This window comes from Miniopterus schreibersii (assembly GCF_964146895.1).
Source record: "Miniopterus schreibersii genome assembly, chromosome: 11".
NCBI lineage: Eukaryota > Metazoa > Chordata > Mammalia > Chiroptera > Miniopteridae > Miniopterus > Miniopterus schreibersii.
Genome location: NC_138111.1, coordinates 52,409,560 through 52,428,039, shown reverse-complemented (window position 1 = coordinate 52,428,039; position 18,480 = coordinate 52,409,560). Strand labels below are relative to the sequence as shown.

Genomic DNA, 18,480 nt, shown 5'->3' with positions numbered 1-18,480 from the left:
TGTTCTAGGCCCATTTCACAGCAGGGCAGACCTTCCTGACTCCCAGCTTCACAGAGGTAGCTCTTTTCTAGTCCACAGAAAAGAGGGGAAGAGCCTACATTTCCCTAATTATGGTCAACTCTGGTCTCCAGTTAGGTCGGTACACCACAGTGAGCTATTCTTTGGTTTTGAATATCCTCTTTATTGCTAGTATCTGAGCATTTTTCTCACTTTGTTTTAAGCTGGGCTAAATACCCCACAATGCCTTTGTTACATTTGTCTAATTTCCACTCTGTGTTCGCCATGAGAAGGGAAGTCATTCCACATTGGCAAAACTTTGATAACCAAAAACTGACAAGGACAGTATGAGAGAGATAAATTACAAGACAATCATGACTAGGAACATAGATTTTAAAATCTTAAGTGAAAAATTAATAAACTCAGTGCAGCAATGTATTTTTAAAAATCATCACAACTAAGGGGTTTATTTCAGGAATGCAAGGCTGGCTTAACATTACAATACTAAATAATGTACTACATGAGTCAGCATACTTTAGATAGGAAATACTTTGTGTGCCACATATAGTCTCTGTCACATCGTCTTCTTTGGTTTATTTGTTTGTTTTTTATGGCCCTTTAAACATGTAAAAACCATTCTTAGCTCACAGGCCATCCATACAAATACTGGCTGTGGGACACAGTTGCCAGTCCCTGATATAATTCAACATGCTAATATAATAAGAGAAAAAAATTATATAATTATCACAATAGATGCATAAAAAGTATTTGATAACATCCAACATTCATTCATGATTTCATCATTTTTTAAAATAATGCATAATATAAGAAGATAACTCCCTTACTATCAACTAAAAACCTGTAGCAAATTTCCTTTTTGATGGAGAAATGTTAGAAAGATTTTCTTTACAACTAGGAACAGGATACGGATGCCTACTGTTTCCACTTACACTCAACGCTGTATCCTAGCCAGTTCCGTAGGGAAGGGAAAAAATTAAAGGGTTAAGGTTTGAAAAGAGACAAAACTGTCACTATAGAACAAATAATATTATGGTCTAATTAGAAAACCCTGTAAAGTACAGAGAGAGTATTGTGCAAATTGATATGAGAGTTTAGCAATATGGATGAATATAAGATTAATATACCTGTTTATTCACGTGCCAGTTATTTGGCTGATCTTAGTCTGTGGGGACTCCTGAAGGAAGTAAATTAGGCAAGCTTTCTCCCAGAAAAAAATTTTACATTAGCTTCTGTCTAGACACTAGATTATCCCATTCAGGTTATTAGGCAATTCCTTAATATGGGAGTCTTGGGTTCAGTGCCCCATCAGCTGGTGGAGCCCAAAGCTTAGTCTCCGGCTCCAGCACTGGATTTGGTATTTGCCGGCAGTGTAAACCCAGCATCTGTTCACAGTGTTAACTTTGATATCCACTCACTGGGGTTTGTTGGTGTTGTTGTTTGTTGTATTTTATCCTTGGAGATTTCCTGTACTTTTAATACAAGAAGAATCTTATCCAAAATCTAGCTGTATCGTAAAGAAAGGCCATTTTAAGCATCAAGTCAAAGTATGATTTATAAAAATTATTACATATAGAACAAATGATTAAAAACAATACCCCAAATGTTAAGTGTTGTTTTCAAATGATAAGTTATAAGTAACTTGTTTTTCCTTCTGTACTTTCCCACATCTTCTATTCATGATCTTATTTTTGTCTTTATAAAGAAGAACAAGTAATATGCTTTGTTTTTTTTTAAAGAAGTTATGCGCCCAGCCGGGTGTGGCTCAGCGGTTAAGAGTCGACCTAGGATCCAAGCGATCAGGGTTCGATTTCCGGTCAGGGACATGCCCGGGTTGCGGGCTGCAGCCGATCAATGACTCTCTCATCATTGATGTTTCTAGCTCTCTCTCTCCCTCTCCTTTCCTCTCTCTGAAATCAATAAAGATATATTTAAAAAAACAAAAAAAAGAAGTTATGCACAAGACACATTAAAAAACTATCTGTTCAAGTATTATTGAAAAACAAAAGAAAATTTATCACGCATATACTTGCTTTTCAAGCAGTACCTTAATTAATTCTCATAAAAATTCTGTAACGTAAGCATCATTATCACTAATTTTGCAAAGAGGAAACTGAGGCTCAGAAAGGTTAAATTATTTGCCCAAGTGACAGAACTGGGATTTGATTTCAGAAATACTCGTTCCAAGGCCAGTGCTTTTCCTACTGAATCATACTGCCTCCCACAAGAGAGCATTTTCACATTACCACCTGCTAGTTCTAATTAAGAGATAGTAATTAAACAATTCTCCACTCCTGACAACAATATTTAAGCTACTGGCATTTTAAAGAAATTAATACAAACAGCTTTTTATCTGCTGGAGGACACTATAACTAAATACAAACTACAAGCTATTGCAAAGAGAAAAGACTCCAGTACGACAGTTATATGCTTATTCAAAGCATGGTTAATTACATTATCTATTAATGGAACACGAAGCATAAAACTGCTGTTCAATGGCCAATTTACTTGTAAAAATGTTCAACTTGACTAGTAATCAAAGAAATACAAAGAGTAACAATGACATATTGATCAAATTGGGGGGGGGGGAATTTAAATAATAATAGCCAAGTGAAATCTCATACATTTTAGGAGAGAATATAACTGGTAAAAATTTGCTGTAGGCCAATTGATAATATTTACATTAAAACATATGTGACTTTTGACTCAGTAATTCTCATCTAGGAAATTATCCTGAGGAAATAATCACAGATACGTAAATAAAGATTTAGCTACAGGGTTGCTCATTTTAGGATTACTTCTAATAGCAAGGGGAAAAAAGAAACTGCAATGAATCCAAATATACAATTAAAAGTCAGGTTAATAATTTTAAATAAATTTTTCTAAAAACTAAGACCCTGAGCAACTCCACTGAGATCTCTCAATTTATCAAAAAACAATGGGAATAATAATAGTACCTATTTCCAAGGGTAATTCAACAAAGATATAAAATAATTCACGTAGAGAGTGCAGCACAGAGCCTGCCCCATGCACGCTGTCAATCAGTAATACACACAGGTGGTAGGTAGGGAGCAGACGTAAAGTCTGACTCCCTCAGTCTATCACTAATGGTTGTGCAAGTTATGCAACCTCTTTTTATCTCAGTTTTCTCATCTACAAAATGAGAATAATCTCAGAGAGTCTGTGTGAGGATTATATGAGATAACTGTTTATGAAATACTTAGCACAGTTCCTGACAAACAGGAAGCTCTCAATAAATTCTGACTACTTTATTAGTAGTATTAGTATTTAGCTATTAGAATAAATATATATTATTTGTATAATAAAATTATATACTAACTCCGAGTCACTGACTGTATTATATATGATACCCAATATAGAGGCTATGTTATATCATTTTGGTTTTCCTGGAATTAATTATTCTATTCCAGTGTATATAACCTCCGTAGTGAAAACTCCACAAGTATTATAATCATAAACTAGAATCCTATTATACTTTATGGCCAACATTTCGAAAAGACACCATAGTCCTAAATCCATTAATGAAATTTCCTAAATGTTAACTATTTTATTGAAACTTCTCTTTTCCCTTCTAGAGACCTGTCCCACAAATAGATGACAGGGAGAACAACTCTTCCTAAGAAAACCTCCTTCATTCCCAAACACGCTTTTATATAAGAATCAGAGAGACCTAAACCCAGAACCTTCCAAAATCCAACAGATATGATGCGGGGTACCAAGGTCCAGAGGGCACAAAACAAGAAAAGGAAAAAAAACTAGAGAGGAAGGAACAAGAAAGATAAATGAAACAAAGAACATTATTACTGAAAAAATCCCCACTATGTTTTCAACTAGCAAGTAAAGCCTAATTTTACATTTTCAATACATGTGAACCCTACTTGGAATTGAGGTCCCAGAACCATGTTTCATTCCATCCTTTATAAGCTCTTAGAGAATAAAATTTTCCTATCTTGGGATCAGTTCCCTACTCAGGAGACAGACGTGACTCCCTCAAGGACCACACCTAGAGGAAACAAACCATGCGAGGAATGTTTTCCTACCTTAACAGCTTCTCCGAGAGTTTGGTTTTTGTCAGCTTCCTCACTGGAATGCAGTTCAAGCCTGTAGTTCAGCTCCTGCAGTTGTTGTGCCTGTTCATTCAACAGCATTTGCGCCTGCTGTTCCCGAAGTAATGCGCTATTCAGTTCTTCACACGCACTTTCAAACTTCTCGTGGGTGATCAGTTTCTGAAATAAGGGGGGGAAACCCAATGATCAGCTAACTGCATTTTGTATCATTTCATCTTCAGAACTGTATTTGCTAACATAAAGAGTATAATACAAACGTTTGTAAATGTCTGATACATGACAAAAACACAATTAATTTCATACATTTAGATAAAAACAAAAAAAACCAAAAAAATCACTCTGGTTTTTAAAGCACAACAGCCATACTTCCAAAGTTATCATATTTAATTAGTTAAATAAAATCTTGGGAAACTTATTTCAAGTAAGTGCACAATGCTCAGTTTAAACCTTGATACATGAGCATGTTTTATAAAGATTATGATTGTAGGAATTAAAGCCTTTAACAAGTTTCTATGCTTTCAAATGATTACCTAAAAGTTACCCTCTAGGTTTCCCTGGTCAAATATCCCCTCTTGACTCCCTACAACTCACACTGTCATACCATCTTCTGTCTCCTTCACAATCACTATCATTATCGAAATTATTCTCATATACTTGTTCACTTTTTTATCACCTGTCCACACCTTACCACCAACCACACTGGGCAGGGGCCTCACTCAGCTTCCTCACCGAACACACAGAAGAGTGCCTGGCACTCAGTAGGTGCTCAATAGATATTTGCTGAATGAAAGAATATTCATATATCATCATCTGAACCATAATACACAATATCATGGCTGCTTTGGAGAACAGAGCACTCTGCTCTGGAATAACTAATGACAGTTTTAGACTAGGGCCTTCCCTTCAGGGATGTGGAACCCAGGGTAGAACCACTTGTATTCTCTTCTTCAAAACATTTCAACAAATGAAAATTAGTTACAACAAACAGACATCTTGATCCTGAAATACAAGGAACAGGAAGGTTTCACAAAAGGTAACCTGGGAAATACATGTGGAAGACTAAAGGAAACCATGAAGGTCACTTAATCATATATATATGATTGATAACTTTCCCATTGTTGAAAAGAATTTGAAGTGGATTAATATAATTAGCCACAAACAAAAGGAAAATTGATTTGAATTTTTAAAAAATCTAGTGGGGGGTGGGGGTGGCCGGCCAGGCGACTCAGTTGGTTGGAGCATCATCCTGTGCACCAAAAGGTTGCAGGTTCAGTTCCAGGTCCGGGACATACCGAGGCTGCAGGTTTGATCTCCGGTTGGGGAGCACACAGGAGGCAACCTATCAATGTTTATCTCTCACATCGATGTTTCTCTCTCTCTCTCTCTCTCAAATCAATAAAAACATATCCTTGAGTGAGGATTTTTTAAAAATCTAGTGGAGGGAGCAGGAAAAGAATGCTATTGATCTAGGCATCCAAAATATGTAAATTATTAGTTGAATATGGACTTTACCTCTGAGTTTTCTGACAAATGAGACTAAAATAGAAATGTGCTTAGTTATAGTTTCCTCTTGGGCCAACAATAGCAAGCATGTGGTTCAGGAAGAGGGAAAAACCTGCTGGAACTAAGTCTGAGGATAAATTTTATTACATGGGTCTTTCTATATTATAATATATAAGTGCTCACTTTTACTTTGGCACCAGGTACCCAGCCTGCTACCTCCCAGAAGCAACTGTCTTTTACTATCATTTGCCTTTTCAAAGGTGCATATACTAAGTTTCAAAAGGCAACAGTATAGCATAAAAACAGATTCCTAATTACTAACCTAAGTTAATATAAAGTAGTGCGACCGATCAAAAGGCACATAGGAAAGATGCCTCATTTACTAAAAGTCAACTAGTCAAGGTATATCTAATTCATTACTGATACTTATACAGTGTTTAGATTTTAGGGAACACATTTTTATACTCCCTCTTAACAGCTGCTCACTCTCCACATTGTACCATTACAAACAAACCGTTAACTTTGAAAACTTCCTCTCTGCACTCCAGACTCATTTCAGCTTCTTACTATCCCTTTACTCCCTAACACCATAGCACTCTTCTGGGACTTGTGAACAAATATTTTTGTACTTTGTCTACCTTTTACTTGTTATGTTGTTTCAAACTGTCATTCCTTGCCATAAGACCATTCTGTCCTTTGCAATCTACTTGCCATCTATAAATCAAGATCCCTGCCATTTTGCAGGACTTCTTCCCACCCATTCAGAATTTCTCCTTTACCAAACACTTAGCTAATTTTAGCGTCTCTCTCGTCTATCTCTCTCTCCCGGAGACTGCCTCAATTCCATTCACTCTTCTCCAAGTACACAGGATCAAACAAGGATAGCAATGTGGAGTAAGAAAAGGAGGGAGTATGAAAGCAATTGTAAGGAGCTAATAAACTAAGATAAGACCCAGGCAGCTGGCTGTCTAAGATGAACAACTGTCAGTAGATGAACATGGTATTCCAAAAACAGTAAGAGCACTGGGTAGCTTCCCACAGGCTGAATGTTTCCTTTTACGTTGAAATTTTAGACCAATCTAAACAAGCTATTATATTTTCCTCCTACACAGTTTGCCTAAAATCAGTGAAAGATGAATGGGAGAACAGTGAAATTTTGACACACCCATGAGAGAATATTAATCTATCTAAAATAAAATTAATAAGTGACACAGGAAAATGTTTACAGTGCTTAAAAATATATAAAAAAGTAATCTTCTAACTCTGTATTCCTATATGTACATATACATATACACAGAGAAAAATGTGGGGAATGAAGCACATCCACACTTCAAAAGTGATTGATCCTGGGTAGTAAGATTCGAGAGATTTGAACTTTCTTCTTTACACTTTTTTGTATTTTTATTTATGACTATTATGTATTACCTTTATAATCAGAAAAGAAATGAAGCAGCTCATACATTTTCCTTCTCTGAGCAAAAAACTAAGAAAATGAGAGATGAAACTGTGTTGTCTTTAGATATTTGTCAAAAAGAAAACTAAATCAGAAGGGTAATTCATGATTACCTGAAATGCTGAATTTATACAAATTTATAAGACCTCTTCACCCTTTTCAGGTATAGCTATTTGAAATAATATTTAACATGAGCAATTTACATTGTCATAGAATTAACTGAACTACTATCTGCTGCTCTCTCTGTTACAAATGTGAAAATTGCAAATTACACATTAACCAAAAGATACATTTAAGATACTCTTTAATTAAAAAATTTTAATGTTGAAGTTATTGCAAGTTTCCCCCTCCCCCCCCTTTGCCCACCTTTACCCTCCCTCTCTCCCCCTCCCTTGGCCTTCACCAAACTATTGTCCATGTCCATGGGGTATGCATATATGTTCTTTAGCTAATCCCTTCACCTTCTTCATCCAGTCACCCCCATATTTAAACTGAAGTTAAACTTGCAAAATTTAGGTTTCCCAAAGAAGGGGGTACACGAAGTAGCTTGTTGCTAGGTTTATGAAACAAATTTTTAATTCATATTTATATTAGCCATCATCAATTGTATACAGTTTTAAAGTTTCAGAGTAATATTTTAACTCTATATTCCTACAGAGTTACATAGAGAACATCAATGTTAATGAGTAACCCAACTGCAAAGAGAATATGTAGACATCTGCATTTTGTTATGCGTCACATATTTACCCATTTCAATCTTGATCTAATGTTATTTGGCACATAGCTTTCTTTTCTCAGCTGTCTTCTGCTTTTTTAAATAATACATATAAACTCTTAATAGAAGTTAGACAAAATGAACATTTCCTTAGAAAAGCAACTTGATTTCATACTAAATAATCTAATTTACTCAAAATATTCAATACAAGATGAAAAGAGAAAAAATTCCACCCCCAACTCCAAACATCAGGCTCCTCCACTGGGGGCACTTTATTTATTATACATTTGGGGGCTTATTTGCTATAGCAGTTAAGCTATCCTAACAATCTTTTTCTATACTTTCAATCAGAGTATAAATTTTAACAGGATTATGAGTTCTGCTGGCTCAGAATCAGTATTCTTTTAAGCATCTGGTACAACGCTTTTTTTAAATTAGGATACAACTGACATACAACATTGTGCAGTTTAAGGTGTACAATGTGTTAATTTGATAAATTTATGTATTGCAATGTGATTACCACTGTAGCATTAGCTAACACCTCTATCATGTCACATAATTACCATTGTTTTTATTATGGTGAGAATTTTTTAAATTTATCTTTATTGTTGAAAGTATTACAGATGTCCCCCTTTTACCCTCCTATTGACCCCCTCCACCCTGCTCCCACCCCCTCCCAAACCTTCCCCACACTATTGTCTGACCATGGGTTACGCGTATACACATATAAGTTCATTAAGATGTAGTCTCCTTCCAACTACATGTTGGGGCATTTTAGAAAGAAAGTGTTTTGAAGAAAAAGAAATCGTCTTAATGGCACTTTAAATTATTTGAAAAAACAAAAACAGTAAAAAGTTAAAGAAAACATATATATATACACATATGTAATCAGAGAAGAGTTCACCAAAGCCATAGTTCTTTAAAACGTATATACTTACAGAGTGCTTAAATTCATTTAATTGCATTTGGAGACCCTGGGCTTTGTCAAGCTCCTTTTTCATTTCGTTCACATTCCGTTTGAATTCCGCGACCTCCAAGCGCAGCGAGCGCCGCTCCACTTCGGCTGCGTGCAGCCTTTGAGTAAATCCAATGATTTGCTTCTGTAGCGATGCTGTACTTTTCTGTTAAGAGCAGTTTTACAAGAAGTAACCACAGATTTACTAATAAATCAATAGCAATACCATTTTACCAAATTAAATGTTAACTTAGGTTATACAGAGCACAATACCAGCTATTACTGAAACTTCGAGTTGAGAACTTTATTTTTTATGTGAGCAATAATTTGGCTTATATGAAATGAACAACTGAAGAAATAATCTAGATGGCTAGAAAATAGAATTGACAGTCATTTGTGCCTCATACAGTTCTGTTGCAGGTCACTTACAGAGAACAGTCAGTTCAGAACTCATGCCAGAACTTTTGTATTTTGATATTTGGAGGTGCTTTTCTTTATTGTATTAAAAGATCACAGGAAATCCAAATACATTCGTGTACAACTAAACTACAAATAAGTGTGATTCAGAATTAAATTCACAAATCCTAAAGTCCCTATTTAATAAAATTTCATACATACCAAAATGGGCACATGGCCCCGCAGTCCATATTTCAAGGCCAGTGTGTTTACTTTATGAAGGCCACGGGCCAACCTCTGAACCAGGGAGTCTTTTTCTACATATGTAATACTCCTGCTGCTACTGTGCAAAGGTAAACTCTCCATTGCCAGACTAATTTTATCCATGAGTTTTGCAAAAGAACTCTTGGCTGCACCTATAAGTAAATGTCCACAAATTCTGGAATTTGGATCTTCAATGGGAAAAAAAAAGACAGAAAAACGTAAGTTGTCTGTTGTTCATTTAACAATGTTTCCAATCACAACACAATTTTCTCAATTTTGTAATTTCCATTCACCTGTAGAGATTCATTCAGAAAGTCCCCTCCCACATTAATTTTCACTTTTAAAAAAGAAATGCAGAAAATAGCTTGCCTATGAAACAAGACATCTAAAGAAAATCTGCATGTATTTACAGTATGTCATTCACACTGACCACTACGATTCTAAAAATTTATCATTACTCTTTTCTTTGTTTTAAAATATTATATAAATCCATTTTCTATTTCCAGCTACTGAAGCTTGTTACCTTAATGTCACACTATTTATACTCTCAGACAAGAAAATATAATTTGCCTTATTCAAAGGCAATTAAAATGTTACAACTACAATTACTTCTTTCCCCGCAGGATTTCGGTAATCATCCCTCTCACATAATGGGCTTAAGGTCCCGGCACATCCAGCATGGCCTGTTTACCGCCAGATTCATCAGGTCTGAGATTCATAATTGTGTTTAATGTTGATAAATAAAATTGTCAGTGCTCTTTCTACTAATTAGTATTCCAGATAATGCTTAATAGGTTTATTTATGCCTTAATAAAAGTCATGTAATTTAGTTTTCCCTCTGCTAGGCAGGTCCTAATCTGTCATTACTTGTCTTTTGATACGATACGTGTGGAATGACAAGCATAGAGAAATCATTTAAAAATTCAGTAGCATCCCATTCTGTATTTCAAGAGCTTCTGATTTTGCACGTAAATGAAATCTTGTGTTTACATCAAAAGCACAAAAAAGTATATTTGGCCTGTTTTATCCAATAAAAATGTTTTATAATTCTAAGAATATGTATGTTCATCACTAAAGTGCAATACTGAGAAGATGATCAGTCAGTTATCTTCCATCATAAGCAACCTTTCACTGAAGCCCTATGTTCAAAATTTTGAGCCTTGTTTTATTTCTTTTATTCCTTGATGTATAAAAGAAAAGTATTTTAATTTATGCAGCAGTCAGAATTGAAAAACCATACTGCTTAGAAGTTATTCATAAAATAGAAATTATTAATTGGATAAAAGCATAACATCTTCCATGTAGAATTTATTTCTATCAATTACTGATGCATTGACTTCTAAGAACATAGGGTAAAATGTTTAATTCTATATAGCTCTCATAAACATACTCTCTGAGAATCCCACGGACAGAAGACAGATGAGGTATAATTAAAACACAGTTTCTTTGTTAACAGATTCCTTAAATAAATCATGAATAAAAAAGAGTTTAGTAGCTTTATATGCCAACCAACATATAATGCAGAACACTGAGCTAAAATAATTACTAAACTACAGGACACATTTAATAGGTCACTGCTGAATAAGTGAACAAACAGTGAAATTTATTTTACCTATAACATTCAGCATGACACATCATTCCAATGCCTAAATATGTATTTCTTGTTTCTCCAGCTCGCTCGCAACTCCTTAACTGCGTCTTTTTTCATCTTAGTAAACTCTTTTTATCTTTACTGTGTCACCCTAGCATGTTTTTATATGTTTGTTGGATTAATTATATTTCTTTTTTACTTCCACAGCAGCTACAATGCTGGATACAAGAATCCATTCAATAATACCAAGAGAAATTAATTAATTAATATTAACTTTTTATGGTGTGTCAAAAGTTATTCTTCCTAAGTAAACAAGATAAAAGCTTATTGTTTTAGGAAATTGTCAGGAATATAAAAGTAATTAAATTTTCACAAAGAGCCCATAAATGCAAAAATTAACAATTATATTTTAATGAGGTCTTTTTTACAATCACAGAAATGTGTTTGTATAGACACCAACCACTATGAAAAGTGAAATTTTGCGACAATATAGTTCTATAAGGTATTCCTCTGAATTTTGGAGAAGTGGGAAAGAGGCAATTACTCCAAGTTCCTGACGGCTGACTCTCCATGAATTACAGAAAGAGCGCTAAATAATTTATGCTTTGACGAATAACAAGTGTTTTCACAATATACTTCACATTATACAGTATTCAGTACAATTAGTTTAATATTAAATAAATAAATCCTCTAGTGACAAAGTTATAGAAATATTTGTATAATGATACAGAAATAAGAGAAAAAAGTCACTAAAGTTTTTCGTTTCTAAACTTATCTAGACTATTTAAATATTGGACTTGTTACACTTAAATAGTCTTGTTTAAGTGTTAAATATATTTTTCAATCACTTTCCCCTATTTAATAGCATGTGTCTTTCAAGAAAGAGAAGAACCCTATGTTCTGCCATTACTTTTTCCAATACAAGGGGCAATACCGTACATCTAAGCTTAAAACTTCAAAACAAATTCATAAAGAATTGTTTCAACCAGTAGATCTAAACCTGTGGGCTACAGATCTCAGGGTAGCAGAGACGGAGGCTGAAAAGTTATTTTCACTACTTTTATTTGCAGCAGCTATTGCCATCTTGATCTTTATTTAGCCCTAAAAATATACACAGCATGAATAATATATGCTACAGAGTATCTCATCTGTACAAAGGCATTGTGTTAGGCAATGGGGATAGGGGACCTAAAATACTGATTAAGAATCAATAGCTCTTGCCCGGCGGGCGTGGTTCTGCGGTTGATCATCGACCTCGGATCCAGGCGATCGAGGTTCGATTCCCGGTCAGGGCACATGCCTGGGTTGCGGGCTCTACCCCCAGTCGGGGGCGTGCAGGAGGCAGCCGATCAATGATTCTCTCCCCCTCTCCCTTCCTCTCACTGAAATCAATAAGGATATATTTTTTTTAAAAAAAGAATTAATAGCTCTTGTTCCTATCAGTATTATTTATAAATAATACTATAGATATAAGTGCCCAATGATAGAACTTACCCAAAAACATATTTTGACTCAGATAAATGATATTTGGAGGAATGATTATCTAAAGCAGGGGTTCTTGGTCATTTTTGTACTGTGGATTCCTTTGGTAGTCTGGTAAAACTTATGGATTCGCTTCTCAGAATAATACTTTTAAATGCATAAATCAAAATATGCAGGATTACAAAGGAAGCAAATTTAATTGAAATGCAGTTCCCAAACGTTTTAAGTTTATTAATGTAGTAAATGTAAGACAATACATTTACAGTATAGGCTAATTAAACTTAATTTTTTAAAAGACATAGCACAGCCCAGCCAGGCATGGCTCAGCAGCTGGGCATCGACATCGGATCCAGGAGATTGAGGTTCGATTCCCGGTCAGGGCACATGCCTGGGTTGCGGGCCCGATCCCAGTTGGGGGCGGGCAGGAGGCAGCCGATCAATGACTCTCTCATCGTTGATGTTTCTCTTTCTCTCTCCCCTCTCCCTTCCTCTCTCTGAAATCAAAAAAGATATGTTAAAGAAAAAAGATATAGCCCAGTGAAAGTTGTTGCTTAGCCAAACAAAGAACATTGAACTATGAAGGGATCGTCAAGAAGGCATCGTATATGTCATGTTGGACATCAAATTGTTTTTTATTTTGTTATGTTCAAAAGCAATGAAAATCCTGATTCACAAATACATACTGCTGCAAATGTAATTAAAGCTTCTATGGTTCACTTTATAAGGTAGAGTTAGGCTTCTCTAAAATACCAGAGCTCTCCAAGGCTTTTAACTTCGAAGCCTACTGTGGTAAGTCTTTTGTCATAAGTCAGCGAGTTCATCTTTGGCTTAGGTCAACATATGCAATACAATTAATATCAGAAAGAAAAAGGATTTTGAACCTGTGGTTCAAATTTGAAGTTATGCTATGACACAAGAATTTTACATAGTCATGAACACTTTCAAGGATAAATTCTCCATTCAAAAATCATTCTTAAAAGTTATGATACACACAAATAATTTTAATTTAAAAACCAAAATACTGTTCACTGTAAAAATTTTTTCAGCTTTTCTATATGCTTGGAAATTCTCATAATAAAATATGTGAAAAATATGGAAAAAATGCAAAAGTAGTAATAAAAAGAAAATCATAAAAGAGAATTCAATACATTAATGTAGCTCCCCAAAATAGACACTAGTACCTTAAGTTCCAGTAGTGATACATGGTCAGTGTGTAGTCTTTCAATTTCAGCTACGAGTGAAGTTATGTAAATAACAAAATCCTCTAAGTTACTTCCCAAACTTTACTGTGCATATAAATCATCTAAAGGCCTTGTTAAAATGCAGATGCTGATTAATTAGCTCTGGAATGGAGTCTGAGATTATGCATTTCTGACACATTCTCAGTTAATGCTGATGCTGCAGCTCCACAGACCACATTTGGAATAGCAAAGCTCTTTTTATTATTTGTTAGGATTCAATAAAACCTTAAAGCTTATAAATATATACCAATAACTACTTATGAATACAAATATCTTTACTTACTACTTTGAACTTCCTAAGTGTGAAACCTCAATGTTATGCTGAATACAACCTAGATTTCTGAGTTGTGTCTGAAATTGCTGCTACGACCTCTAGAAAGTTGGCTCAAAGTATACAAAGGTCTGAGTAGTAATAGCAGGGGTATGTATATTTGGGTCACCTATCTTCTAGATAATTAAGATCTTATTATAACTTAAATGTGTAACAAAATGCATGAACATTCTACTCATATCTGTATGCTTCTGTACTTGTTCAGAGATGTTTCAAAGTAAATTGGCATGTTTGTTTCTATCCTGAGAAATTCAGTCTGGACCACTCATTTGAAAATATTCAGATATCAAATGGGTACTTTGGTCCAGTCCCATGATGATTGATATCCTAGCCCTTCAGTGGAAGTAACATTCTCCCCTGTTTGAGGTAAATGATCTCTTGCAGGCATACCATTTGGATACCTGGGAAAGGTAATTTATCTCAAGTGGGCAAACACTTTAATGAAAGCAAAGAAGGTTGCCACCTGTCCAGTATTTACAGAGGCAACGTGGATACTGGGGTCTTTGCCCACTGTCTATAAATACATCGCTAAAGTTTAAGAAGGTAGCAGGGGCAATCACCTTTAGCACTTTCTGAGCAGTGAACTTAGCTACCATATTGAACTTCTACTTTCATGGAAAGATTTAAAGTAATATACTAGTATTACTTCAAAGTGTGAAACATCAGTACACACACACAAAAAGAGATAAAACAACAGTTATTAATTACATATAAAACAGACTTGGCCAAGCAGGTTACATTTACTCCTAATAACCCTATGAGGTGGGAACTTCTCTTAGCCAACTTTTATATATGGAGATATTGAAGCTGAAAGGGATTAAGCAACTTTCCTAATGTCACACACATAGTAAGCAATGTAACCCAGATTCAAATCTAGGGTCAAAATACTTAATTCACACTCTAGTTCATATCCAACATGTTTAATTTTCTCTGCTAGATAATTTTAAGATTTCCCTCCTATATAGTTAATAGTATATGTATAATTCAGAACTCTAAAAATGTAAAGACCTAATTTTTTAAAAGAAGAATTTACTGACTTTTCTCACCTTAGAACAAAGAAAATACAAGAAGCAATACAGTTGCTATTTAATATATTAAAAACAACTACTTGGTATTGGCATGCATGTACTAGTTTTCCTGGGGCTAAAAAGAAAAAAGTGCCAACGATGCCAGCAATATGTAGTTTTGACATGTAAAATTGTTTAAATTTCCAGCAAGTCCTTCAAAAAAGAAAAAGACAGAAAGAAAAAACAGCTCTAAGAAATATCTCCTTTCATTTCAGAATTTTCAGAGTATTTCCTAAAAAGACTTTCCCAAGATTTTGCCATTTCAATTTCCCACTTCTCTGAAAGAATTAAGATGCTGCTCATAGCATTAGATGATTCGAGAGACATGAATCGATTACAAATCCAGGCCGAACTGATATTCCTGATACCCGCTGTATGATGAAAACACTCTATTGTGAACTGGTCAAATAAATGATGGAATGAGCAACTAATAAATACTGCCCAGATATTAAAAAATCATTCTCTAGAAGAATATTAATAGAAATGGACAGGGGGGAAATCCTCTAAAAATATGACTTTTTTAAAATAAGTATATCATAAGCAGAGTATAGCATCATTTTTGTGATATTTATGCCAAAAATGCATAAGCTGAACCTCATCATGAGGAAACATCAAACAAATCAAAACTGAGGGATATTCTACAAGTAATTCTACCTATAATCTTCAAGGTCTTGATGGTCAAGGAAAAAGCAAGGAACTCTTCTATGCAGAGGAAGGTTAAGGAAACATGACTAAATGCAACACAATTCTAAACCAGATGCTTTTGCAAAGACACACTTGGGACAAGCAGGGAGAACAGAATGGAGTGTGAACGGTAGTGATGCACCAGCACTGGTTTCCTGGTGTTGACCGCTGCACTCTGGTTACGGTCAAGAATGTCTGTGAAATGCACACTAAAATATGAGGAAGTAATGGGGCATCATGTCAGCAACTTGCTTTCAAATCATTCAGGAAAAAAAAAGTTCTCTGCAGTGTAATTGCAACTTTTCTATAACTTTAAGGTTCTCTCAAAATAATTTTTGAATGAAAATATAAAGCAGTATGTAGTCTATGGTATCATTTATAACATTCCCTGCTCTGTTAGTGGATGGACGAGTAGGTGGCAGGATGGACGGGAGAGAGGGAGGCAGGGTGGGGAGAGAGAAAATAGATTGGAAGGCCCGGCCGGGCGTGGCTCAGCGGTTGAGCATCGACCTGGGATCCAGACGATCAGGGTTCGATTCCCAATCAGGGCATACGCCCGGGTTGCGGGCTCGATCAATGACTCTCTCATCATTGATGTTTCTATCTCTGTCTCTCCCTCTCCTTTCCTCTCTCTGAAATCAATAAAGATATATTTTTTAAAAAAATAGATTGGAAGAACATACACAAACGTTAACAGTAACTATTCCTATATGACGGGAAACTATATTTGTTTTTATTATTGTCATTCTTTGATTTATTTTTTTCAAGCTTTCTGAATTGACCCGTTTTCTTTTATAACTGAGGCAGTAGACGTAGAGGTAATTTGTTTTTAAAATGTGAATCCTCTCTATTGCACATTGTTGACTAGCCGATCCAATCCATCCACAGACTCTCCCTGCTCTTTTGCCACCTCCTTCTAGCAATAACCATGTGATCCAGTTCAGGCCAGTGAAACAACTGAAGAAACCTGCTGGGGGGTAAGGGGGAGCTTTTGGGAAAGCCTTTGCCTTCCTGATATAAAGCGATATATTCAGCAGCCATGATTTCACATTTGTAACAGCTTTCTTTTTTAAATATTTTAATTGATTTTTTTTTTTAAAGAGAGGGGAAGGGAGAGGGAGAGAGAGAAACAGCAATGTGAAAGAGAAACATCAATCAGTTGCCTCCCACACTCATCCTGCACCCCCACCAGGGATCAAACACGAAACTTGGGCTTGTGTCCTAACTAGGAACCGAAATGGTGACCTTTCAGTGCACAGATGACCCTTAACCAACTGAGTCACACAGGCCAAGGCTTAACAGCTTTCTTGAGATATAATTCACACACAATACAATTCACCCATTTAAACTGTACAAATGAATGGCTTTTAATACATTCACGGAATTGTGTAATCATCATCACAAATAATTTTATAACATTTTAGTCATCCCTAAAAGAAACACCATATCCATTAGCAGTCATTTCTCATAACCCCCAACAACCTTCCCAGCCTTAAGCAACCACTAATCTAACTTCTGTCTCTATGTTTGTCTAATCTGAGCATTTCAAATACAGTATACCTTGGAGATATTGTAGATTAAGTTCCAGACCACCACCATAAAATGAAAAGCACAATAAAGTGAGTCACACAAATTTTTTGGTATTCTAGTGCATATAAAAGTTATGTTTACACTATACTATAGTCTATCAAGTGTGCTATATATAGAATTACGTCCTGAAAAACAATTAACACACTTTAGTTTTAAAATACCTTATTGCTAAAAATGCTAACTTTCCTCTGAGCCTTCAGCGGGTCCTAATCTTTTTGTTGGTGGAGGGTCCTGCCTCAGTGTTCATGGCTGCTGACTTATCAGATTGGTGGTTGCTGAAGGTTCAGGTAGCTCTGGCAATTTTTTAAAATAACGACAACAATGAAGTGGGCCACATAGACTGACTCATCCTTTCACAAACAATTTCTCTGTAGCATGTGATACTGTTTGATAGCATTTTACCCACAGTAGACCTTTCAAAATTGGAGTCAATCCTCTTAAACCCTGCTTGTGCTTTATCAGCTAAGTTTATGTAATATTCTAAGTCCTTGGTTGTCATTTCAACAGTCTTCATGGCATCTTCATCAGGATTAGATTCCATCTTACAAAGCCACTTTCTTTACTCATCCATGAGAAGTAACTCTCATCTGTGAGTTTGATCATGACACTGCAGCAATTCAGTCACATCGTCAGGCTCCACTTCTAATTCAACTTCTCTTGCTGTTTCTGTCACATCCACAGTCACTTCCTCCACTAACATCTTGAAACCCTCAAAGTCATCCATAAGGTTGGAATTAACTTCTTCCAAACTCTTGTTGATGCTGATATTTGACCTCTTCCCGTGAATCACAAGTGTTCTTAATGGCATCTAGAATGGCGAATCCTTTCCAGAAGGTTTTCGACTTACTTTGCCCTGACCCATCAGAGGAATCACTAACTACGGCATCTATAGCCTTACAAAATATATTTCTTGAATAATAAGATTTTAAAGTTGAAATTACTACTTGAACCAGGGGCTGCAGAATAGATACTGCAGCAGGTGTGAAAACATTCATCTCATTGTACATCCCCATCAGAGCTCCTGGGTGACCAGCTGCATTGTCAGTGAGCAGTAATATTTTGAAAGGAATCTTTTTTTCTGAGCTGTAAGTCTCAACAGTGGACT

At 35.5% G+C, this 18,480-nt stretch overlaps 1 protein-coding gene across 1 annotated transcript in view; it reads right to left on the bottom strand.

The window, feature by feature from the left end:
- CCDC171 (coiled-coil domain containing 171) overlaps positions 1–18,480 on the bottom strand; it is a 237,488-nt gene that overhangs the window by 107,017 nt on the left and 111,991 nt on the right. Inside the window, exons 20-22 of the mRNA XM_081151147.1 lie at positions 9,348–9,577; positions 8,713–8,895; positions 4,077–4,262 (exon numbers count right to left, since the gene is read on the bottom strand). Of these exons, the coding sequence (XP_081007273.1) occupies positions 4,077–4,262; positions 8,713–8,895; positions 9,348–9,577 (599 nt within the window). The remainder of the gene's footprint in view (positions 1–4,076; positions 4,263–8,712; positions 8,896–9,347; positions 9,578–18,480) is intronic.